Source organism: Gorilla gorilla, chromosome 2, assembly GCF_029281585.2.
Source record: "Gorilla gorilla gorilla isolate KB3781 chromosome 2, NHGRI_mGorGor1-v2.1_pri, whole genome shotgun sequence".
In the NCBI taxonomy this organism is placed as follows: Eukaryota; Metazoa; Chordata; class Mammalia; order Primates; family Hominidae; genus Gorilla; species Gorilla gorilla.
This window is the reverse complement of record NC_086017.1, coordinates 43,262,221-43,287,508: the sequence shown is the minus strand read 5'-3', so window position 1 is coordinate 43,287,508 and position 25,288 is coordinate 43,262,221. Positions and strand designations below refer to the sequence as shown.

The 25,288-nt window shown below is 39.2% G+C and overlaps 2 protein-coding genes across 8 annotated transcripts in view; one reads left to right on the top strand and one right to left on the bottom strand.

Annotated features, from left to right (window-relative positions):
* The window catches only part of UBP1 (upstream binding protein 1), a 52,048-nt gene extending 30,106 nt beyond the window's left edge, over positions 1–21,942 (top strand). Inside the window, exons 6-16 of one of the 5 annotated variants that reach the window (XM_019024125.4) lie at positions 600–752; positions 855–965; positions 1,404–1,511; positions 7,359–7,462; positions 9,235–9,289; positions 9,962–10,055; positions 13,110–13,200; positions 13,963–14,081; positions 16,774–16,916; positions 17,615–17,666; positions 19,835–21,942. In XM_019024125.4, the coding sequence (XP_018879670.3) occupies positions 600–752; positions 855–965; positions 1,404–1,511; positions 7,359–7,462; positions 9,235–9,289; positions 9,962–10,055; positions 13,110–13,200; positions 13,963–14,081; positions 16,774–16,916; positions 17,615–17,666; positions 19,835–19,872 (1,068 nt within the window). In that variant the 3' untranslated portion in view covers positions 19,873–21,942. The other 4 variants (XM_019024126.4, XR_008678663.2, XR_010132782.1 and 1 more) reach the window with 4 other exon arrangements.
* FBXL2 (F-box and leucine rich repeat protein 2) overlaps positions 1,852–25,288 on the bottom strand; it is a 130,673-nt gene continuing 107,236 nt past the window's right edge. For 2 of the 3 annotated variants that reach the window (XM_004033815.4, XM_031009230.3), the window contains one exon: positions 23,663–24,795. In XM_004033815.4, the coding sequence (XP_004033863.1) occupies positions 24,688–24,795 (108 nt within the window). In that variant the 3' untranslated portion in view covers positions 23,663–24,687. Of the gene's footprint in view, positions 7,030–23,662; positions 24,796–25,288 lie in introns of those variants that run through there. The other variant, XM_055383688.2, reaches the window with a different exon arrangement.

Sequence of the window (25,288 nt, the reverse complement as noted above, 5' to 3'; positions counted from 1 at the left end):
AAGATGAGTATTGCCCTCTGGATCCTGAATGGACTTTGAAGAGTTGGCCAAAGAGTTTAGATGGATACAGAATAGGATGGGTAGTGGGTTTTCTGGACTGTAAAATTTCCCCAGGCAAAGTATCACAAATTGGCATCTGTAGGAACAGCAGTAAGATGGTTGGCTGGGTAGAACAGGGGTAATGGCAGTAGAGGGCAAACGACAGAAGCTCTAAACAGTGAAGTGAAGATTGCTGTGGATTGAACAGGGCTTAGTACCCTGGGTCTGAGATGAGCAGATAGTCCAAGGTGGAGGTGGGCAGTATACATAGGAAGCTACTGTAGTGTTGTACCCCTGATTGGAGCCAAGTCCTGCATTAGAGGAGAGGCACTGTGATGGGCAAGAGCTCAGAAAGTCTGGAGAGACTCAGTTGGATTTGTGAGAGGGAAGCCATATCTTAAAAACAATTAGGTTCATAGATAATTTGGCTAATATATGTGATGAGTTCATTTTAAAGGATCTTGAATTTATAGTGGTGTCAGGTCACTCAAGAGGGAACAAAATAGAAAAATAACCAGTGGAAGTTCTTTGAATCTATTTCAGCCTGAATCGTTTTATAGGTACACTGCATCAGCACAGAATTTACTCCACGGAAGCACGGAGGTGAAAAGGGAGTGCCCTTTAGGATCCAGGTTGACACCTTTAAGCAGAATGAAAATGGAGAATACACAGATCATCTACACTCAGCTAGCTGCCAAATCAAAGTTTTTAAGGTAAGACGGAGAACCCGGGTTTTCCGTAATTAAGGCTCAGTTTTGCCTGTAAAGCTGTGTGTCTGCAGCCTGATAGATGAAATAGTATACTTTGTTTTTAAGCCTAAAGGTGCAGACAGGAAACAAAAAACTGACCGAGAGAAGATGGAGAAGAGAACAGCTCATGAAAAAGAAAAGTATCAGCCGTCCTATGATACCACAATCCTCACAGAGGTAATGTAGTACAGCATTTGGTTTTGGAAGAGAAGCAAAGGTTGCATATTAGTCTATTTCTAAGATGAGTTTTGCTACAAAAGGGTTGGGGAAGATTGGGTGGCAGTTTGACATGTTATTCTCTGTGAAATTTCTGGGGAAAATATTTAAATTTGGGGATTTTGATAGACTGTTTCCTGGGTGGGATCTTAAATGAAGATGCTGAAATCCCAATGAGGTCTTAGAAACAGACCTTAAAAACTTTGAAGTTGGCAAGAGACTTAAGTTGGAGCCTAGAAAGTCCAATTTTTGTCACTGCTGGGGTTTTGCATTTTTTTTAACTTTGAATCCTGTTAGTCATGCATTTGTTTAATTGGACTGAAGAGACATGAAACAGGGTGTTAGATCTTTCTTTGTATAATGAAAAGACATTGATCCCAATCTTTGGTGTTTGTCCAGATGAGGCTTGAGCCTATAATTGAAGATGCAGTTGAACATGAGCAGAAAAAGTCCAGCAAGCGGACTTTGCCAGCAGACTACGGTGATTCTCTGGCAAAGCGAGGCAGTGTAAGGGACTTCTGCTTCTCTTTTCATTGTGCAAGAAACCTTGTGCAGTGTTAGATATAGGACCAACTTCTACCGCAAAGTAAAGCCAAAATTGTTTTTGATGTCCATGTCTTGATTTAATTTGCTTTTGTTTAGACTTCCTGCTTCTGTTTGTTCCTCACTGAGGAAAATTTCCTAAATCTAACACTTTAAAACAAAGCAAAAAACAATGTTGACCATATTGGGTGGTTTTGGAGGGAAAAAAAGACACTCAGAGATATGTATTCCCTCCCTGACTCCTTCCCTTCCTCCTTCCCTCCCTCTCTCTCCTTCACACACACACACCTCCTTCAAGAGCACTGAAATTAATTGAAAATACTTTCTTTAGTAAATTAGCTATTATTTTTGTGTAACTGAAAAGGGTCTTGCTTTCTCATGTGTATACTTGATAAGAAAATTTTGTGGACAGTTAGATGATGGCAGCAAGCTTGACATTAACACGTGCAGTTCTTTGTTACATTTTTCTGCATGTAGTATAAAAATGTGTGTCTGTCTATGCTTCTAAGAGCCTGTTTGGCAGCACTGGTAGGAAAAAAAAAACTCTGATGGGATTCATGTTTCTTCTTGGCAGTTGCACTGTGAATTAATGCTTTAGGCCAAAGTAGTGTACCTTGCTACACCTAGACCTGGGTCCCCCCCAATATGCAGTCAGGGGGCATCTGGTTGAATATGTGCTTTGTCCAGTTAAGTATAGCAAATCTTTATTTTATGACATGACTCTTCATCTATTAGTCCACGAAGGATGATCCTGCTTTGCAAACTTAGATCAGCTACATACCTTCAGTAAATATAAACACAGAACATTAAAGAATCATTTAAAATAATTGTCATCATATGTATTCGTGACTGCTGTATTCACTGTTGCAGTCTTTGCCCTACTACTACTAAAGTACCAGAGGATTTTTCATTCTTACACATATCACAATTACTGTGGTTAAATGTAGACTTTGAATCTTACTGTCACAAGCACTATCACAAGAAACTCATTTCCAATTATAGTATCGAATAAAAATGTTTTAATGCTTCTCTATGCAATGAAACTGAAATTGTATTCATCCTAGTGCCACTGGAAGCACACGTTACATTTTCTTTAACTGGGCTTTTTTTTTTTTTAAATAAATTCGAATCAAAGATTGTTAAAACAGCTGTATATTCTTTCCTAAAACACCCGCCCCAGCAATTTTGTTTTTATCCTCTTCTGATTTCTCAGCTGAAGACCCACCAATGGTTCTTAGTAAACTTCTTTTGGGGGGATTCTGGCAACTCACTTTTCCTCTCCTGTTATAAACCATTTAACTAATAAAGAAGTGGGTTCTGGTAATTCCTAAATAAAAGAAATTCGTTATAGCCCAGAGGTAATCTGAAGGTGGGAAAACTGTTGGTAAATTCTTAATGATTCTTAACTCAAGTCTAAAGTATGCAAAACGTCAGCAGTTCACTGGCCTGGGATTTCACATCTTCCTCATGTATTGCTTACTGCCCTGGCTGTATTTGATTTTGTTCAGATGCTTCTAGGGGTGGTTAGAGCTCATCTTGAAAACCTGTTCTTAAAAAAGCAGGGTATAGATTGTCACTTAAAAAAGAAAGTTTGCAGAATTTCATATGTTTCTTCAAATTCCTACAAAGGAAGGCCAACATTTCATAGAGTTTTTGGCTGGTTACAATTGGCTTTCAGTAAAAAGGGATATCCAGACTTACTGTTAGAGTCGAAAAGATGCTGAATGAAATGGTGCCACACTGAATAGTCACTACTGTTGGTTACCAGGAGATGCCGTACAACAAAACTCTTAGTGTGTCTGTTGGTCTTCATCTCTGAGCTGTATATGATTGGCTCAAATGATGACTGCCAATTTCTACAGCCTAAAATGGGTGATCATTCTTTACCTGGGGAGGGACTGTGTTCACAGTGTACCGAAACCATAACTGTGAGCCCAGGCCAGGCATTGCTAGCGCCGTTATGAATTCAGGAGCATAGGCACTGCACCATTGCTTGCTTTTCGAATGTTAGAAAAATCTAAATATCTAAAAGCAAAATGGGTATTTATGGAGTTTTGGTAAACTTGGTGTTTCTACATTACTCTGCCATGCTAACTTGAAGATTTTTGATGGCTTCATTTCTTCAAATGGCTGGCAATAATTACCAAAAGTTTAGAGAGACTTGATACTTTTAATATTAAATGGTTTACATTATTTATACATGTATGTTATGCTGTGTTATGTTTTATATGTGCAGGGGGATGTTGTAGCAGGAAAATCTTTCAGATAGAGGTGAGGTGACAGTGTGTGATACCCATGATTAGATTTGCTAGTCAGCTCACAGGGTCTTGGGTTCATCAAACAGTGTAAACAGAGGAGGTGATACTTTGTAAGGTGGAAAGAAAAACAAGAGTCTAGTTTTTTAGTTGTTTATTTATTTTTTTGAGATGGGCTTTCACCGTTATTGCCAAGGCTGACCTCAAGCTCCTCAAGCAGTCCTCCTGCCTCAGACTTCTGAGTAGCTGGACCACAGGTGTGTGTGTGCCATCACACCTGGCTTAAAAGGCCCTAATTTTAAAAGAATGGGCATTGTTGTGTAAAATGTAATTTATAGCAAAGTTGCTATGCCATGCAATAAGTTTATTCAGAGCTCTCCAGCTAAATTAGATTTCTTTTATGAAAGCTGACTGATAATAGAAGTAATAAGTCTGCAATCATTTTTCTTTTTTAAGGGGATACATAATTGGGTAGTTGAGATTATTTTCCATGTATCCATTGCTTTTGATGGATGTCAGACAAGCGTTTTAAGCCCCTGTAGCCATTGATGAGACTTAATTTCTGCCCTCAGTGTGCTTCACAGTTTCTTAGCTCCATTACACAAGTGGTCTTGACACTTACCTACTCAAAATAATTTTTAAATTTTTTTAGAGACAGTGTCTTGCCCAGTCACCTGGGCCTGGAGTGCAGTAGTGTGAACAAAGTTCACTGCAACCTCAAACTCCTTGGCTCAAGTGATCCAAGACACTTGAGACAGGTTCTCGCTGTGTTCCTCAGGCTGATCCCCAACTCCTGGCCTCAGAATGATCCTCCCACCTTGGCCTCCGAAAGTGCTGGGATTATAGGCATGAGCCACCATACCTGGCCTCAAAAGAATTTTGAAAAAGGATAGATATACTTGCACCTTTCCAGATTGACATCTGAAAGTTTTCATCATAAAGTTTTTTCATCATAAATTTAAATAGCTGCAAAGGAGGCAATGTTCTGGCGTGGTGGTGATTTGCGTTTACAATTTAAGATAAAACTGTGACATTACTCTTGTTGAAGTGCATCCTATGGAATCTAAATGCCATGGCAGTTTGACCACTGCTATTGTTCATTCAAAAAATTCATTAAAGCCAAGATTTTACTCTCTTCTTCCTTCTTGGTCTCATGTTTGTATTTCATTCCCCTTAAATTTTATCCTAATATGACATAGTTTTATGCCTGAAAATCTTTAAAAATTTTTTTCTTATTTATTTTTATTTTTTCTTCCTGAGGCTTCAAATGATGAAACTGAAATTTTTAAATGATCACCCTAAAAAAATTGCCTTACAACAAATTTACATAAATTGAAATTTAATTTTTAAAATTTGCTGTGACCATAGCCTCTTAACTCAGTCAAGATATTTAAAACTTCTTATTAGTACCAATTTATCAAAACAACAAATCCTACAGATTTTGATGAATATTTATTAAACGTAAAAATAGAAATATTATTGGAAATGCATCTTGAATGATGAGACAGGATAGAATATAACTTCTAGAATTTTATAGATATGAGAAATTTTGTTTTTTCTTTCGATAGTGTCATTCAGGTCCTGGAAGTCCTTTTGAATCATCTGTCAAAAATCCCAGGGACATTTTTGTGTGATCTACTAGATTATTTCAATATATGTCAGTTGACAATAGGTCCATCCTCCTGAATTATTTTGATAGCAAATAATTGAAAATCACCTGACTTACAGAAAAACTTAGTCATTAGAGTTATGTACTTTTTCTTTCCTTTTTTTCAAGATGGGGGTCTCACTCTGTTACCCAAGCTGAGTGCAGTGGTGTAGTCAAGGCTCACTGCAGCCTCCCCTTCCCAGATTCAAGCAATTCTCCTGTCTCAGACTCCCAAGTAGCTGTGACTACAGGTGTGCACCACCATACCTGGCTATTTTTTTTTTTTTTTAAATCCTAGTGTCTTTAGCTTGGCTTTGGGAGAGTCTTCATTATATTTACTTATTTATCTATTTTCATTTTTTTTGAGATGGAATCTCACTCTGTCACCCAGGCTGGAGTACAATGGCACGATCTCGGCTCATTGCAACCCCCGCCTCCCAGGTTCAAGCGATTCTCCTGCCTCAGCCTCCTGAGTAGCTGGGATTACAGGCACACGCCACTACGCCCAGCTAAGTTTTTGTATCTTTAGTAGAGACGGGGTGTCACCATGTTAGCCAGGATGGTCACAATCTCCTGACCCCGTGATCCAACCGCCTCAGCCTCCCAGAGTGCTGGGATTACAGGCGTGAGCCACCGCGCCTGGCCTCATTATATTTATTTTATTGTTTTTATTTTTTGGTAGAAACAGGGTCTCACTGTGTTGCCCAGGCTGGTCTTGAACTCCTGGGCTCAAGCTATCCTGGGCTATCCTGGGCTCCCGCCTTGGCCTCCCAAAGCACTGGGATTAGGGGCATGAGTCACCGTGTCCAGCCTGGGAGAGTCTTAAACCCCAGGGCTATAGTTAGATGTGATGCCTTTCTTGTGTAAAATGAGAGAAGGATGATTATGAAAGGGGACCCTTGAAACTGAGTCCTCAGATCCATTGGTTTTTAGAAAGAGTACCTGTAAAGTGAAATCACACCATGTGATGTCTGTATCTCAAGTCTGAAGACTTGTATTTGAGATTACTCTGGCATGCTTAGCATGCTTTTGACTGACTTTTTCAACCTCCTAATTGTAATAGTGTATCTCCGTATCTTTGTTCTGTTTCTGGTCAGAATTTTGCCTGGAGCTGAAAAATATTAAAGTTCACCATAACCCTTCCAGAAAATATAAAAGAAAGAAAGGAAGAAAGAAAGAAAGAAAGAAAGATAGATAGATAGATAGATAGATAGATAGATAGATAGATAGATAGATAGACAGACAGACAGACAGACAGACAGACAGACAGACAGACCAGACAGACAGACAGACAGACAGACAGACAGATAGATAGATAGAGAGATAGATAGATGTAGTACTGTACACAGTTGATGTATTTTGATGCTGGGCCTGTCTGGTCTGTCTTGAGGATTATTAACCTTTAGAGGTATCAGAGAAGCAAATGGGTACTGGTGAGGCTGCTCATTAGGGAAGAGGGCAAAAGGAGCACTAGCTAGGTCAGAGCCATGTTTCAGGTCACCATGTGATGTCAGATGTTGCTTATAAATCCTTTCTTGTCTTCGCCATTCTTAAATCTTGATAGGTGCCTGTTGGGAAACTGATAAAGAGGATACTGGTAAAGAGGGAGGAGAAAGCTCTTCAAAGCAATTATACTTAAGCATATATTTTAAATGCCTTTATAAATTTTTGCTGCTGTCATCACTTTAGGTCTTCTCTAGGATTAATCAGTGTCTAGACGCACACAGCAGGTAAAACTTTTCTTTGCCACACAGAAGTAAATTTGACATGTGTCTGTGAGGTTGCTTGATAAATGTCAGCTGTCTCGCATTTTATAATCTTGCATTTGGCTAGTGAGTGAATTACAAAAATATTTCTTCCACATATTTTAAAAGCATATCACTAATTTATTTCTGTTTCTGTCCTTAGTGTTCTCCGTGGCCCGATGCCCCCACAGCCTATGTGAATAACAGCCCTTCCCCAGCGCCCACTTTCACCTCCCCACAGCAGAGCACTTGCAGTGTCCCAGACAGGTATCTAGTTTGTGTGATCGTGTGCCTGCAGCTAACTAATGCTCATGTGCCTTCATTTCCCCATCTCTCCATGGCAGCCTTTTGTTTGTATTGTACCTAAAGGAAACAGTAAGGGGAAGTATCCTGTATCTTGGTGGCAGAGGACAATCATTGTCTTTTCTTCACCTACCAGCCTTTTTTACTCCGAGCCCCTTGTGCCTTACATAGTCACAACTATGGTAATTGTAGACAAGGGGCCATTTTCAAGACATAGCCAAGATATATTCTTTGTAAGATTAAAGACAACATTAACAGTGTCTATAGGTAAAGAGAGAGTGACAAAGTGAGTTTATTACTAAGTTCATTCACTTGTCTGTAATGCTTATTTCAAATGGGTTATTTTCTGCAGTATTTCTTTTCTCTCCCAATAGATACGCTGTTTTTTTAATTAAATCTTTAAAGGAAGACCTTTCGGTTTCTACAGACTTGCTGTGGTTTTAGAAATGGAAATGGTGGACTCTTTATTCTGTTATCCAGCCTTGACTGGCAAGAGTCTAGAGTAAGCTCAGGGTGGGAGCAGGAGACTGCATTTGGGGCATCTTGAAGGTACAGCGGTACCCCATGGAGGCTTTCCATTCTAGGGCTTTGCTGCAGAACTAATGCAGAGTAGTTCGCATCAGAAGTTCCCTATTTTTAGGAAGTTTCTTGTTGGGGAGGAAAATTATGAAAGCTAAGATCACAAAGAAAAAGGTTCTCCGGTCATGCTGACAAGGTCTGATGAGAAAGCAAGCAAAAGTGTGCTCTCCCCCTGAGGAGATGGATAAACTGAGAAGGCAGCTTGTTGTCATGTAGGCTATTATGCTTTAAGAGTAGAAAAATACCCTTGGACTCAGAAACTTAGAGGAGTGACCAGAGGACCAGTAGGTTACCATGTCTGAGGGCTTAGAATAGTTTCCTAGTCAGTCCGGTCTGAATAATCTTAGAAAATGATTATGGCTTTAAAGGTGAGCTGTAAGTTTATGTACTCACTAGTAGACTGGAGAACTTATTGTGTTCCCAGCACTGTTCTAAGTGTTCTGATACATTAGTGACCAAACAGACAGACCCCCACCTGAAGGAGCTTAAGTTCTTATGGGTAGAAAGGATATAAATAATCAAGATAATAAACCTAAGCAATTGAGTCACGGGGGCTAAGAAAGGAGTCGGTGCTCAAGAGCCAGAAGGTAGCCCTATTCCCTGTGGAGCTGTTTTTCATTTCATTTTACTTAGAAGCACAAGGATAGTGGTACAAGTTAATTTCTTTTGTTCTCTTGAAATTCACCCTCATCAATCTTGGATATATGTATTACTTAAAGGAGTATCATTTTATATTTTTGCTTAGGATCATTGTACTATTTCTTGTAGCTCATTTTTTTTTGCAATTATTTTCAACTATTTATCTAATTTGATGTTTCATATTTTTTCCCCTAACTTTTAAAAATTAATGTGTATCCTTCATTTTCCTTGGCATCCCTGAAGATAATTGGGGAAGCCCTTTTGTTTCACAAAACTTGAATTTCTTACTAGTACAGATGAAGAAGGCACAAATTAAGACACAGTCTTCTGTGTCTTAATTTCGTCATCACGTCTGCACCCTAAGCTGTTGCGCTTGCATTTTGTTGCAGACTTTCATAGCTGTCTCCCACTGTTGCCTTACTTGAAATTTGCATAGTTACAATGCAACAGCTTTTAATGCCTTGATTAAAACATATATGTATTATAAAAATCATCATTTCCTTCTTCTTTCTCCCCAGTAATTCTTCTTCCCCAAATCATCAGGGAGATGGAGCTTCACAGGCCTCTGGTGAAGTAAGTATCTTTCTCCTAAAACTATCTGATGCTTTCAGGGTCCTACATTTTAAAGTTTTGGTTTTTGTGCAAATGTATGGAGTAGGTGAGAAGTTTTGTTACATGTGTGGTAATCGAGTCAGGATATTTAGGGTGTCCATCACCTGAGTAGAGTACATTTTTTTAGGTATAGTCATCCTACTCTGCTATGAAATACTGAATTTATTCCTTCTGTTTTATTGTATGTTTGTTTGTACCCTTTAATCCAGTTCTTCTTATCCTCTCTCTTATCCCTCACCCATTCTTCCCGGTCTCTGTTACCTATTTTTCCACTCTCTACCTTCGTGTGTTCAAATTTTTTTAGTTCCCACATATAAGTGAGAATATAAGTCTTTCTGTGCCTGGCTTATTTCACTTAAGACAATGAAATGTTCATGTTGTCCATGTTGCTGCAAAAGGTGATTTCATTAGCAGCGGCATGATTTTTCTCTTTTTTTATGGCTGAATAGCATCCCATTGTGTATCATGTTTAAGTTTCTGACAAGGGCCTGCATCATTATTTGGGTTGCTGGAGTCAGACTCATGCTCTTTTTGGGTGTTTTTTACTTCAGACTCCGAGGCTTTCTGTGTTTTGTTTAAATGTTCTAAGTCTGAATGGTTCCTTTTATTTATGTTCATTTTCATTGTTAATAGCAAATTCAGCCTTCAGCTACGATCCAGGAAACACAGCAATGGCTGCTCAAAAACAGATTCTCTTCCTACACAAGACTGTTCTCTAATTTTTCAGGTATGTGTATGTGTGTGTGTATCTGTGCATGAGAATGTTTTGTTTTTGTTTCTGTGCTTTTATTAACTTTATATTTTTAAAATTTTGAAATAACTATCGATAGGAAGTTGCAAAGAAAAATGTACAGAGAAGTTCTTTATATCTATCCCCCAATAGGAATATCTTGTATTTTTATTATATGCTATTGAAGCCAGGCAGTTGACATTGGTTCAGTCAGCAGTTTTACCAGACTTACGTGTCCTCATTTGTGTGTAGGTGTATATAGTTTTACATTATTTTTTTCATTTTAACTTTATTTTGAAATAATTTTTGTTTTACAGTAAGTTACAGAGCTAGTACAGTGATGTTTCGGTGTACTCTTCACTCCATTTCTCACATAATTATAGTACAATAGCAAAACCAGGAAACTGACATTGGCACAATGTATGTTATGGTATAGATATTTGTAACCACCACCACAATTAAGATAACAGAATTGTGCCATCACTACAAGGATCTCCCTCCTGCTACCCCTTTGGAGTCACACCCACACCCTTCCCCCACCATCCCTAATCCTTGGCAACCACTTTATATTCTGTCTATAATTTTGTCATTTTGAGAATGTTATATAAATGCAATCATATAGTATATAGCCTTTTGAGATTGGCTTTTTTTCACTAGCATAACGGCCACCTAAGTTGTTGTGTTTATCAGTAGTTTAATCCTTTTTATTGCTAAGTAGTGTTTCATAGTCTGAGTGTACTCAATTACAGTTTTTATATACTTATGTGTAAGTTTTTTTTCTTGCACAGTAAGCTAAGGGAATGTGAAGAAGGAATTTTAAAAGGTATCAAGCACTGCTTCTCCAGGTAGTGCTATAGGAAACCTGTTTAGAGGGACAGTAATAGATAATGACAGGTGGGGCAGAGGTAGCATTTCCCAAATATATTTGGCTCTGGGACTCTTTTCCAACATGACCACCTAGTAACATGGCCTGGCCAAACATCCTGAGAAGTGCTGGATCACAGTAAAGTGGTAGTTAGCTTTCCTTCACCTGCAGTGCAGTAGGGCCATTAAAACACAACTTTGTGAATCCCTTTAAGAGGACAGAACTTGTGTGTGCACACACTCAGCCTGAAGAAAAGCTTGATTTTGCAAAGAACATGGTTTCTTACTATGCCACGTATTGTAATGTTTGTGCAATGAGTAGTTATTCCCCGTGTACTTCTTTGTCTCTTTAAAGTTCCCGATGGAAGTCATTTGCTAGCTGGGGACTACATTTTTATATGATTAAGTAAAGCCTTTTATGTGTGAAAAACTAGAAATTGTAAAATTTCAGGGTCAGGGAGCTGGGGTTTGTCTTGCACTGTTGTATGGAAGGCAGATGAAAAGCATAGCACATAGAAAAAGTGCTGACATTTGGAACTGAAGGAGGCCCCACGTTACTCCTGTTACATCAGGCAGATCCATGTTTCTGTCTGGTGAGTTTTAATCCCTTTCGCTGTGAGCAGTGATCACATGGCATGGCCTTCTGCCTTTTCCTTATCCTGGGGGCTTCTTCCAAGAAAGTGGGCGAGGAGCTAGCCATGGTACCCTTTGGGCACATCTCCTGAGTCACAGCACTGACAGCACGGTGAGGAGGATAGTGAGTCTTCTTGCTCTGATCCTTGTGGGCATTCACATTTCAGGAAGGGTTGTACATTGCAGTTATCTGTCCAGTTCTCTGTATGGGTTAAGGGTGTGCACACACATACACAGTACTCTCTGGTCACAACTGTGAGGTGCATGTAGTAAGCCCTAGTAGAGAGATGAAAGAGAGCCTCTTTGCTTACCTGACTTTATAAAATGACTCTGTTAATGCTCATGTCTCATGGGAGATGTGCTTCTCTGATCTTTATTTGTTTTACAGACTAGAAATTTAGTAGGCTATTGCATTTGAGCCTTTAAAAAATAGAAAGATGACTCCATTATCTTCTACATATGTAAGTGGCTATTTATCATATGGAAGTCAAGCCTTCATCCCAAAGTTCATCTTAATTCCCCCAATAAACTGTACCCTGGCTGTTAGAGAATAAAACAAAAGATTATGGATACGTTCAGACATTAAAAAGTAGAGAGAATATGATGAACTCCCATGCAGCCATCTCCTACCTTCAAAAACTACCAGCATTTGGTCAGTCTTGCTCTCCACTATTTCCTCTCCTGCCTTCTGTTGTATTTCAAAGCAAATCCTAGATGCCATATCATTTATGCTTGAAATACTGAGTAGTAGTTCATGGTGTGTATGTACTCAGGTATGGCTTTTTTATACTTAAATGTAAGTTTTTTCTCTTGTATGGTAAGCGAAGGGAGTGTTCAGATAGAATTTTTAAAAGTGTCAAACACTGCTTCTCTAGGTGGTGCTATAGGAAACCTGTATAGAGAGACATTTACACTTGTAAATGACATCATAAGTAGGATGTGCTTGGGGGAAATCTTAGGGTATAATGTGTGATTCTCTGCCATTCTTCTGTTAAAATTGGCTGCTGTGACAGAGTTGTTTATGTTATAGAATTTAACATGTTTGACTTTACATTGCACGTTTCAGTATAAAGAGGCCCAGTCCTAGTTCGGCTACCAACTCTTACAGACTTTAGGCAAGTCCCACAAACTCTGGACTTCCATTTCCTTTTTTTGTAAAATTAAAGATTGACTGGCCCGGGTGATCTCAGGGTTTGTTTCTGTGGGGTGGGTTAGAATCATGTTTCTTCACATAGCCACAACCCAGTCACTAAATAAGGTAGATGAGTGAAATCCTATATCGGGAAGAGTTCTTTAGGCCCTGCTCTCATTGATTTGATTCATCAGCCTCAGGACTTCTAAGCTCCTTCTTGATACAGGACATGGAAAAGCCAGCATTTTCCTTGGCTCTGAAGGACAGGTGTCTGTTTGTCTTCTTGTATTGTTCATGTGTATGTGTGTATTCAGGATATCTGATTATTTTGAAGGACATTGGACTGCATGAAGACAGATGCCTGTAAAGCAGTTCTGTTCTTTTTCCATTTATTTGAGAAAAATATTTTTGCTCTTCTCTAGGTGCCGACTTATTAAAACTGACAAAGGAGGATTTAGTTCAAATTTGTGGTGCAGCCGATGGAATTCGGCTCTATAATTCACTGAAGTCAAGGTAAAATATTGTGAACTGTTTTGCTTGAAATAAGAATGTACCTTTCTTCGCGTGGGGAATTTGGGCAGAATGTGTTTCCACGCTAGGTTGGCGTGTGTGCCTGTGTGCGCCATCGAGCATTGGCAGCATTGTGCTCACAAGAAGACTGTTTTGTGTACACCTTCAGGGCAGGCCCAGATATGATGCAGGCACTGATGAGGGCAGAGGTAGACTGTAAGACTGGTAGAAATGCACATGGGCAGTACTGATTTCTTGAAGACGACTGGGTTTGTTGCCAAGAAAACAAAACTTCTAATTTAGGTGAGCTATACAGAATCTATGGTTTTCAAGGTCATGACTATTACTAAACAGTTATTAAAAATGTAAACTAATTGTGAATTAAAATGACAAACTGTAAATTGTGCTGGCTTGTAAGAACCATTTGCTATCATTGCTCTTTCTATACTTGTGGTGTGAGAATTCCATTAAAATTGAATCTTACTGATTTTTAATTTGCTGACTTAATCTTGAAACTTAAATTTACCAGCATCTGACAGACCATCTCAATGGTTTAGAGTCTGGATCATCATATTAGACCACCTGTGATAGTTGGTGTGAGGTGTGTGGTTTTTATATTTTTATTAGTAAATTACTTTGTAAAACGAAATAACATTATAAAGTTCTCATAAGGAAATAGAACTTAGATTCCTGTAGTTGTCATATTTGTACATGTGTAAGGCAGCTTTCTCTCCCAGGCTCATCAGTGGCATCTTCTGATTGCAGGTCGGTTAGACCCCGTTTAACCATCTATGTCTGCCGGGAGCAGCCAGGCAGCACAGTGCTGCAAGGGCAGCAGCAAGCTGCAAGCAGTGCAAGCGAGAATGGCAGTGGGGCACCCTATGGTAGGTATGGAGGGCATCTCAATTCTGTCACTTCTGAGACTGTCAGAAATGGAAAGGACTTGATTGAGCAGGCTTTGGAGAACTCTTGCTGTGTTAGGAATGCCAAGTTGCTCATGTGGGAGCCTTGACAGCAATGAGAGGTGGCAGCTCTAGGGTCAAGTCCTTGGGAGAAGAGGAAACTGGCATTCTTTCTGAGTTATTGCAGCCACACTATGGGTCTGTTTTTCATGTGGCCCTTCATGCCAGAAATATCTAACAAGTGGAAAAACTAGCTTGAATGCATTGAGTTCTGGCTTTTTTTGTTTTTTTGGTCAGATTTACTGAAATGATGAATGTAACACTGGCAGCTTAACAAAAAAGCAGGAGGGTTTTTCTTTCCTGTTTCTTTTTCTTTTTTTTTTTCAATTTTCCTGACTAGGTATGGGGAAAACTCTTAAAGCATAACATATGTGCAACAGTGCCTGCATGTAATAGTCCTAAGTGTGTGGACTTGTCACTGACAAGTGTTCGGCCAGCATTGTGCACCTTGTGTAGCGAGTCTGGTGCCGTGTTTTTATGTCATTGTAAATAATACTACCCAGTACGTTATCTTGGGAGGGCTTCTCATCCTGAGCGTTTAATTGTACGGTATAGTGCTGGATTAGGACAGAGATAATCTTGGCCTCTCCCTCTTCTCACCTCTAAATATGGCCCTTAAAAAAAGCAAGCATTTTAAAAGGCAGATATTTTCTCATTTATTGTATGGATATATGGTAATATTTCCTTCTTTCCATACTCTGAAGTAGAACAAAGGCAACATGCTCAGAACTTTAAAAAAAAAAAAGATGTGTTAATGGCATTCAGAGATGCAGTTATTTGCCCTAAGAATAGGTAGAGCTCTGAAAAATGTTTTGTGGTTTGAATTTTACTGAAAAATTGGAAGCATAGCATCACTACTGTTAACTTTTCTATTTGGTATTATTTTGACTTCAAAAGCTCTGAATTTTGAGATTAACTATACAAATTCTTAAAGGATAAAAATTTAAAGGAGATCTCCATGTATCATTAAGAGCTTATACATCACTTAGATATGGCCAATATTATAATATTTTGGCAGGTGTATCCTCAAACATGAGTGTTTGTGGAGGGATATGGGGGAAATATTGGATATTTTCCCATAATCAGCAAACTTTTTCTGTAAAAGGTCAGGTAGTAAATATTTCCATCTCTTTAGATCATACATAGGATCTCTCACATTCAACTCTGTGATTGTAGTGCTAAAATAGCCATAGACAATATGTAAATTGTAGATAAGGCTGTTCCAGTAAAACTTTATTTAAAAAAAAAAAAAAACAAGTGGAGGGCAGGAATTGGCCCATATGGGCTGTGGTTTGGTGACCCCTGCTCTAGATCATTTCTATATTCTTACTGTAATTTTAGTTCCAACTTCTTTTATGTAATGGAAAATTCTGGGTTTCTATACTTACAAACCCCTTGTTTGGGGAAGCAAAGTTCTCAGTAATGATATTCCTGATCCATGTCTGGCTTTAATCAGTAATTGAGCAGGACCTACAAGAGTGAGACTCACTACAGATGTGCACTGTGCAGATGTCTGCTGATAAGTTCTGTGTAGCAAAAATGCAGAACACTGGATGGAATGTGGCTGGGGCTTTCTGTAAGGAAGCATCACACTTCATTGTTTATATTAGCTTTTCATATAGTATCTTTTATTTAAAATTTTTTGTGGGGGAGGGGCATATACAGATAGCTTTTATTCCTTAGGATAAATTCCTAGTAGTAGGATTACTGGATCAAAAACTATAATGCTTAACTGGGCGTGCTGGCTCATGCCTGTAATCCCAGCACTTTGGGAGGCCTAACTGGGCAGACTGCGTGAGCCCAGGAGTTTGAGACAGCTTGGGCAACATGGTGAAACCCTGTCTCTACAAATAATAATAATAATAATAATAAAAATTAGCCAGGCGTGGTGGCGTGTGCCCGCACCGTAGTCCCAGCTACTTAGGAGGCTGAGGTGGGAGGATTGCTTGAGCCTTGGAGGCAGAGGCTACAGTGAGCTGTGATTGTGTCACTGCACTCCAGCCTGGGCAACAAAAAAGGACACTGTCTCAAAAAAATAAACAAAAAGAACTATGACTCTTTTAGGGTTCTTTTTGTGTATTGCTAGAAATACATGAAGTATATATTATTTTTAAAAACAGCTTTCTTCAGGCATAATTTACATACCATAAAGTCCTCCCATTGTAAGTATATAATGGTATTTTAGCAAATTTAGAGAGTTTGGCAGCCATTGTCAAAATTCAGTTTGAGTTCCATTATTTCAAGAAGATCCCCCATGTCCATTTGCAGCCAATTCCTGTTTTTAAATTTTGAATACATGAAACTATTCATTGAATAAAAATATGAAGAAAAATTCAAACCTCAAATCTTTTTGTCCAGGGATTTCTGTTAATGTTTATTAAATTATATTTGTGGATATAAATAATGTATTCTTACGTTTTAGATTGGTAGTTCAAGATTTCAAGGTAGTAAGATGGGGGAAAGAAATAGTTTATTCCCGTTTAAAATGTTTTTTTTACTTTTTTGGTACTTTGAAAGGTGTGACCTTCGTACAGATCCTACAGATCAGGCAGAAAACAGATCAGAGATTACTGTTAAAATGCTTTTCTTTCTTTCTTTTTTTTTTAAATTTCAGTTTATCATGCAATCTACTTGGAAGAAATGATTGCCTCAGAAGTTGCTCGAAAACTTGCGCTGGTGTTTAATATCCCTCTCCACCAAATTAATCAGGTTTACAGACAGGGTCCCACTGGTATTCACATTCTTGTTAGTGATCAGGTAAATCAAATCATTTGTTTTTCCTTTTCAGACTGGTATTTACTTTTATACATGTAATTGTAGAACTGTAGAAAAATTCTGTGACCTCTTTTGAAAATACTTATGAGAATCATTTTCAGAGAGTTGGGAATCACTTTGGAAGAACTTATAACCAAGAGTTTCAGGCATCCTAGTGATAATATGGAATACAAGCCAAGGAAAACTGGCTTAGCCTCCCCCCAGCCCTTTAGGATGCAGCCAATCACTGGGGCACTCTAGGGATAGTGGCAGGCTTTGGCCCTTTTTATGAGGTGAGTCACTGGATGTGTTTTCCTTTTGTCTATTATTTGATGACTAATTTAAAAAAAACATGTAAGATATATAATTTTTCCCCTAGTGATTGGTGGCAAGTAATAATAGAAGAGCACTTTATGCAATTTTTGTTCGAGTCATCATCCACTGGAGCCGGCAGGGAATGTGCCCCTGTGGGTCACATGGGTGACTGACCAGGTCTCTTAGGGACCATTATGGACAGGCATAGTGAACACAAGGCAGTGCAGCACGTGTGCATCTTTGCTGCCTCACACTGCCTTCATGAATTACCGTTTTGGCCATTGAGTCCTGTGTTTGTTTGAGAAGAATATTTACTGTTTTAAAATCATTTTAAGAAACGACAGTTGGATCTTAATTGTACTTACGCATTTACTTTATCCTTCTAGATGGTTCAGAATTTTCAAGATGAGAGTTGTTTTTTATTCTCCACAGTAAAAGGTACTTTGCATGTGTGTGTGTCTTAAAATGCTGGAATCATGAGAGATGGTGTGTGCCTCTCGTGTTTATTCTTTAAAATGATTGCTTTACTCATTTTAAGAAGAAAGTTTGATAAATGAGAATATTTCTAGTGGTTGTAACAGAAAGAAATTAGCATATAAGGAAGAGGAGTCAGTCTTTCTAGATGACTGGAAAAAAAAATCTCAATTCATTCAGCCAACATCTTACTGAGCACTTTGTGTCAGACACTGTGCTTCTGTCGCTCAGTGGATCTATTGAATAAAACAGAACCCATGAAACTCCTATTGGGGAAAGCAGACCAAAATTGGCCAAGAGATACACAAAATTCCCAATATGTTAAGTTCCATGAAGGAACAGGAAAGTGTGGGGTACTTATGGATAAGGGAGATCTGGGTTGAGGGGAATATGAAACTGTAAGGCAAGGCTTCTCTGAGGAGGTGTCATTAATCCTGAGACTTGAAGAATGAGAAGCAGCAGGAGCTGGCCATTGGATTAGCATCCCCAGGCAACGGGCTGTGTGCAAAGAAAACACCTGGCTTCTTGGAAAGCCTGGCAGTGGGCCATGTAGGTGCCATGCAGTGTGTGAGGGTGAGCGGATCAGGGCAAATCAAAGCAGGAGGCCGGGTCTGGCATGCAGGGACCGGATGATGATGGTAGTTCGGATTTACTTGAAATGCACTGGGTTGTCACTGAAGTTGTTTAAACAAAGGAGTAGTAATGTGACTAGATTTTTCTTTCACTTTCACAACTCTGTGGAGACAGATGAGAAGGTGGCAAAACGAGGCAGGAGATATCCAGGTGAAAGGTGATGGTATCTTACAGGTTTATAGACAGGGTCCCAGTGGGCTCCACTTTTGAGGGAGGAATAGTTCTGACACCTGGTTTTCTGTGGAAAGTAACTGGGCAGATGGTGATCTCATTGAAGAGGTAAGTATGGTTGGGATAAATCAACCAAGAGTTTGATTTTGGATATGTAGAAATGTCAAGTAGGCAGTTGACTATTACCAGTCTGGGGCTCAGAGAAGAGGCCTGGGCTTGAGATGTAAATTTGGAAGCCTTCAGCATATCAACAGTGACTCAAAGCTGTAGAAGTTGTTAAGGTCATTTAGGGAGAGAATATGAAAAGAGCCAGGACCAGGCTTAGGTGGCTCCAGCATTAAAGAGGAGGGATTCCTAAATGTAAAATTATTTGAGAAGAGATCATACATTCATAGACTGTTTTAAAAGTCAGGTGAGCTAAGATCCAAATCTGGTCTTAGCACAAAAGCTGCCCCTAGAAGAGGGAGATGTCATGTGTGTCAGGTGTCCCCAAACTACTGAAATACTGATTTTATTTTGCGCCTCACATGTTGCGTATGCCATCAGGTTACCTGCAAGGCTGAGTTTTAACTCTGAACTGGTTCACTCTTTCAGAAACATCTTTAGCCTAGTACCCTTCTCAGTCTTTTGTTTTCACAGCAGTACAGTTTTTACCTTGCATAACTGGCATTGTCTGAAAAAGAAGACATATACTATAATTGCATAGTTTTGTTTTGTGAAACCAGCAGACATTTTTTGGTATTAGAAATCATAGGATCTCCCCTCTAATCTCAATTTACTGTTTTTTTTTTAAACTGTTGTCATGAGAAAAATCATTTTTTTATGAATGCCTATATTGCTTCTCACTATTTACTGAGAAACACTAGGCAAAAGGAATGATACATTTTTAAAATGTTTGAAATCTCTGAGTAGCTCAGAAATTTTTCTGGAAAAGGTAGATGTACACATTTGCATTTACTCCCTCAGGTCGTCTGCCCTGACACAGTATATTTCACCTGTTCTCCTTCTAGCTCTTGCTCCCCTTGTGGACAGCACTATTATTGTGTGTCTTGATAGATGTCCCCCTACCCCCAGAACTGGCAGACAGTGTTGGAATGGGGCGTTGATAGTGGGCCAGGCTTCGCAGAATGTCTAAAAAGGGAATGTGTACATGAAGTTTTTTGGGGGAAGAGGAGTTAGAGCAAGTTAATCTGCTTGTTTCTCTAGAATCATTTAAAGGTAACCTCTGTTACTGGGAAAGGAGGTTGTAGTTGGCAGGGAGTTTTCCATTTAATAGGCTTAATTTCCTAAGCCTGACTGAAGAAATACTGTCTTTCCTTTTTCTGCAGCTGAAAATAGTGATGGCATCCACATAATTTTGAAGTGATGTCTTATATAGACTGAACTGTATTCAGTACCAAATAGTCACGCTTAAAAGTGTGTGAAGACTGAATCCAAGAAGTCTTGGGATTGGATTTTACCATATGAAATGTTTCATATTGAAAACACAAGATGACCTTTCTAATGAGCTGTATGAGAGGTGAATCTCCTCACTGTCACTGCCATAGCCAAGCATCCTCATGAGAGTGAACACATCGGCACAGCATGCATCCAGCTCTGGAGGCCACGGTGCAGGCATAGCTGCCTGCTGCTCTGGCAGAGGCCAGTAAATACAGTTCCTAGAAGCAGCCTTTGCTGTCTTTTTACACTGTATGCGGTTTGGAAATGAATGTAGAAACTTACTGTGGGCATTTACCTTTCTGTGCCAGTTTGGCTTTTATTGCCTGAACCTTATGCTGACCTGGAGAGGAGATGGGGGACAGTGCTGTTGTGGGGCCAGCAGTGAATCTGTATGCGGAGAGTTGTGTTGTGCTGATGTGGCCGTTGGTGGTCAGGTAAGAGGCTCGGCACCTTCTTGGAAGAAATCATGTCTGAGGGTGTACGTTTGATATGATCATGCCAGATTGGAGAAGATCCAAGCCAGGAAGATGGGCTTGAAGCAAACTGCATTATCAGGAGTACCTTGGTGAGAGGATCAGTGTAAATCCTAATAGGTACAAAGACTTTTGTGTTTTGGCTTTGTCACAGATTTATTGAAAAACTTTTTTGCTTCTGCCTCCATTTTTAGCATTTTAGTTTCTGGTTTTCATTTTTGGAGATTCCTTGCCTTTTAAACTCGTGGTTTTTCTCCCGTTTTCTTCCCTCTCTCCCTCCATCTCTGACCACCCCCACCCTAACCCCCCACCCCCACCATCCTATTAAACATTTTTAAAGCCCTACCCCAGACATTGGAAATAGGTGACCCAAGTAGGGGGAGAAAGTATTATTGTTGATAGCTTCTGACTAGGTGTTAAGGGATCTTCATTATGAACAAGATGAATTTTTTTGTGGAAACACTAGATGTTATCAATCAAACACTAAAATGTACCATACAAATCCCTTAAGCCTCTCAAATACTGAGCTTTAGTACAATCATGGATAGACATTCTGGTGATGATTTAGGGGCTTTTTATACACCACATAATAGCTTCTTTCTCTATAAGAGTGCCTCTTTCATAAAACCAAATGCTTGTCTGCTAGCATACTTTTCAAAGGGAAACCACTGTTTTCTTACTTTCCTCCCATATCTCCGTCCTTCATCCAAAACCTTCCCAGAATCCATCAGCAAGCATGTTTGAGGCCTGTGGTGTAGGGGACTGAATTTTTTTTTTTTAACTTCTATTCCATTTTAATTGTAGGATATCTCTGTCCATATACCCAGGTGTCCTGATTTGAATGTACTATTTGATCCTCATTGTATTCAGGCAAAAAATAGGGAATGAGTAATTTTGAGTTTGAAATCTCTCCCAGAAGACAAACTACTTCAGTGGTTTTATGTTTTATTTTTCATAAAACATAAAATTTATGTTTTATTTTTCATAAAACATAAAATTTATGTTTTTCATAAAACATAAAATTTTATGTTTTATTCATAAAGGGGGTTAATTATTTGCTACAAAGAAGCACGATCTATTTTCATCATTGATTTGAAAATATCTGTAACTCCTATAGATCCTATAGGCAGAGAGTTTTCCTTTCTGACTTTTTCCCTTTGCTTTTGTGTGACCACGTGTTTTCTGTACCAGTCACTGGGGGAAAGAAGTGAGTTTATCTCGTTTGTTTTAAAAGTTTTGCTTGTCTATTTAGCATTCCTTTTTGGGTCTCAAGATTTATGGAACAATAAATGTCATTTAATGCTGTGTGCTTATTTTGAATTCCTCATCAGGTTTTAGAAGCGGGGTAAAAATACTTAAGACGCTTATCAGACTTGAAATTATACTGAGTGGCATTGAACGTGAGTTTGTCCCAGTGAAACAGGCTAAATAAATTTTGGCACCAGCAAATTTGTTACTTTGTTTTTTTAATAGTAGGATGTACACATTTCAGTATAATAAATGTTTTCTGATTGTTTTGCAAATGTGTCTCTCATTTAAAATCCCAGTTCCTGCTACTGTCACTTCTTCGTGTCATAGAATCAAGGAGTTTCCCTGTGTGTATTCTGAGCCAGTCTAAATGTAGTAAGAGGTTAGGCTCATAGTTTTTTCCTTTTCAGTTTATTTTCTGAAAGCTGATGCAATGGAGGATATGTTATTCCATTAACTAACGAACTAACTAAACTATTCCAGACTTTAAAAGGAAGCAAACCTGATTTCCTTTTTTTTTTTTTTTTGAGACGGAGTCTGGCTCTGTCGCCCAGGCTGGAGTGCAGTGGCGCAATCTCGGCTCACTGCAAGCTCCGCCTCCCGGGTTCATGCCATTCTTCTGCCTTAGCCTCCAGAATAGCTGGGACTACAGGCGCCCGCCACTACGCACGGCTAATTTTTTTTGTATTTTTAGTAGAGATGGGGTTTCACTGTGTTTGTTAGCCAGGATGGTCTTGATCTCCTGATCTCGTGATCCGCCCGCCTCTGCCTCCCAAAGTGCTGGGATTACAGGCGTGAGCCACCGTGCCCGGCCAGCAAACCTGATTTTCTTACAAGAGGTTCTCTTGTTTTGTAAATGAGGCCATGGATCATTGAGCATCAAGTCCAATAGCTGTGACTGATGATTGATTGATTGATTGATTGATAGGTTGTATCCTGGCTCAAAAGAAATCAAGCATGTATAGAAGGCTCTGGTTGTTTGTTTGTTGTTTAATTTTTTTTGTTTTTGTTTGTTTTGAGATGATGGAGTCTCTCTCACTGTTGTTGTCTCCTGGGCTGGAGTGCAATGGCACAATCTCGGCTCACTGCCACCTCCGCCTCCTGGGTTCCAGCATTTCTCCTGCTTCAGCCTCCCAAGTAGCTGAGATTACAGGTGCCCAGCACCACGCCCAGCTAATTTTTGTATTTTCAGTAGAGATGGGGTTTTACTGTGTTGGCCAGGCTGGTCTCGAACTAACTCCTGACCTCAGGTGATCCACCCGCCTTGGCCTCCCCAAGTGCTGGGATTATGGGCATGAACCACCGTGGCTGGCCTTAAGGTAATTTTTTTTAATAGAAACTAATTCATAATCACTGAAGCAAGTCTGTTATATGCTCATTTATTGAAGCTGCTTCCTGCATCAGTCCTCCTCCCCCATCTCCTCCACAGCAGTGGGTATAAATGTATATTTAAGTAACTGCTATGGTATCCACACAATTTTTAGACCAAGGAATACTGGAATATATCATAAGGCAATAAAATGACTTTAATGCTTACTCTGATAATCGTGCTAAGTCCATTTATGGGGAAATTTTATATATATATATATATATATATATATATAATCTGCTTCTCTTCCTAGAATGCAGCTGACATAATATATCCTTAAAAATACTTCTTCTAAAACTGCCTGATAAAGGTATTGGTAGTCATGGGAACACATCTTGCTTTTGCCGTTTCACTTTTAAGTTTCTCATGAGCTCTGGCCCTTCAGTTTGGGGGAGTGGTTGTTCGGAAGGGCCAGCCACCATGAACACCTAAGTTTACAATGAAGGTGGTGATAGGTTCTTAATAAAGATCATAAATATGGACAGCATGGAGCAAGAATAAACCACAGCAGAGAGTAGGGTCATTTTATCAGATTTCAGATAACATCAGGAAGGTCTGCATTTGGAAAATGGTTTTGCTTGGATGTGTCTGCCATAAAATCATAGCAATAAAACCCTCTGACTTAATTTTTTTTAAAGCATTGCAATGGTTTATTCAATTTTATGAGTCTAAAAGGTACCAACACTTACTGATCTGAGTTTTAAGTGTGTAAAACTTTTGAGTAGCTATGGTGTAACCTGATTTTTAAGATTTCAAAATAAGCTTGAAAAAAAATCACATCCATTTTACATGCATCCATTCATTACTTCTAATTGATTATACTACAGATAACTTAAGCCTTAGTTCTTTCTCTTTAAGGTTCCCCCCAGTTTTATGAGAGGCATGGACATAATTAGCTTTTTTCCTTTAATAAAAATGCGTTATGTGCTGTAGCATACACCAGAGCTTCTACTTTCCAATCAGGCAACACAGACTCCGAGCTGCTTTTGTTTTTGGTCCCTGGAGGTGTATATGACAAGTTGACAGAAACAAAAAGGTGAAGACCCTGCTCCACCCAGTATAGAGTCCTCTTTTCTTTGGTGTCTCATGGAAACCTATTAACATGCCTTCCACATAAGTCTCTACATATAAAACTATCAGGCATTATGAATTTGCAGTACAGTCACTTTGATAAAGTTGCTATTTTATCTTCAAAGTGGAAAAGTCCTGCTAATCAAAATGGAATTGTGAATTAAAGTAGGCCACTGGCTTAAGTATCAGGTAGAAAATCAACAGCTTATTTTTTCTGCTCAGTTTGTGCTAACACTGATGATGGTCTTTTTGAGGAATGCTGAGTATGCCAAGGGTAGAACTTTTGTACCTAGGTAGGTACCAATCTCTTAAGAGATCCAGGTTTCTGGCATGGTCCTAGCTGCATTGAGACCACTTGTCACGTGTTAACTGACACAAGGCTTTGATTTGATTGTTTCACAGCAGAATAAAGGTGAAAACTATCACCAGAGTAACTGCAATCCATACAGAAGTCTTTTACCTGTAAATGCCTTTCCCAATGGAGAATCAACAGATTGGGTGATGGTGGAGTCGGTCAGGAAGACTCAGGTCTTCTAGAGGAAAGGATGCCTCATCACCCCTTGGGCCCAGGCAGCTGCTGTCAGAGAATGACACAGCACCTGCACAGTCGCTGTCCACTTCCTGCCACTGCTGTCGGTGGGGTGACGGGAGCAAAGTAGGCGTGGACTTTGACATGAGGGAGCTGAGCCTGGAAGGATGAAGAAAAAAGTGGAGTCTTTACACATTACTATTTTTAGGATTATGGTCATAATTCTAGAAAAACCTATAGTCTTCTATTAAAAATCTTCACCTTAGTTCAAGTAGAATTTATGCTATAGATTAGAGCTACTCCTGTTACTCCCCCCCACCGTCTGCCCCCCATTAGTACCTTCTAAGGATAAGTGAAAACACTTATGTTGATATGCATTGATATGTTTCCACCCAGGGGTAGTAACCAGCCCTGTTTACAAACTAAGTGAATGTTCTCTACAGCTGTAGCACCCTGGATGGGGCTGTTAAATGCAGTTGCCTAAACTTAAAGCATAATCAAGAAAACAGTGTAGGTGAACTATATGAAAGCCAAATTCTGTTAAGCCCTCTTACCTGGAAATTAGCCAAGAGAGTTCTACCTCCCACTCATAATGACCTTAAATTGCTTGCCTTTTAACATAGGCCTTTTTTCTTTTTTTGAGACAGAGTTT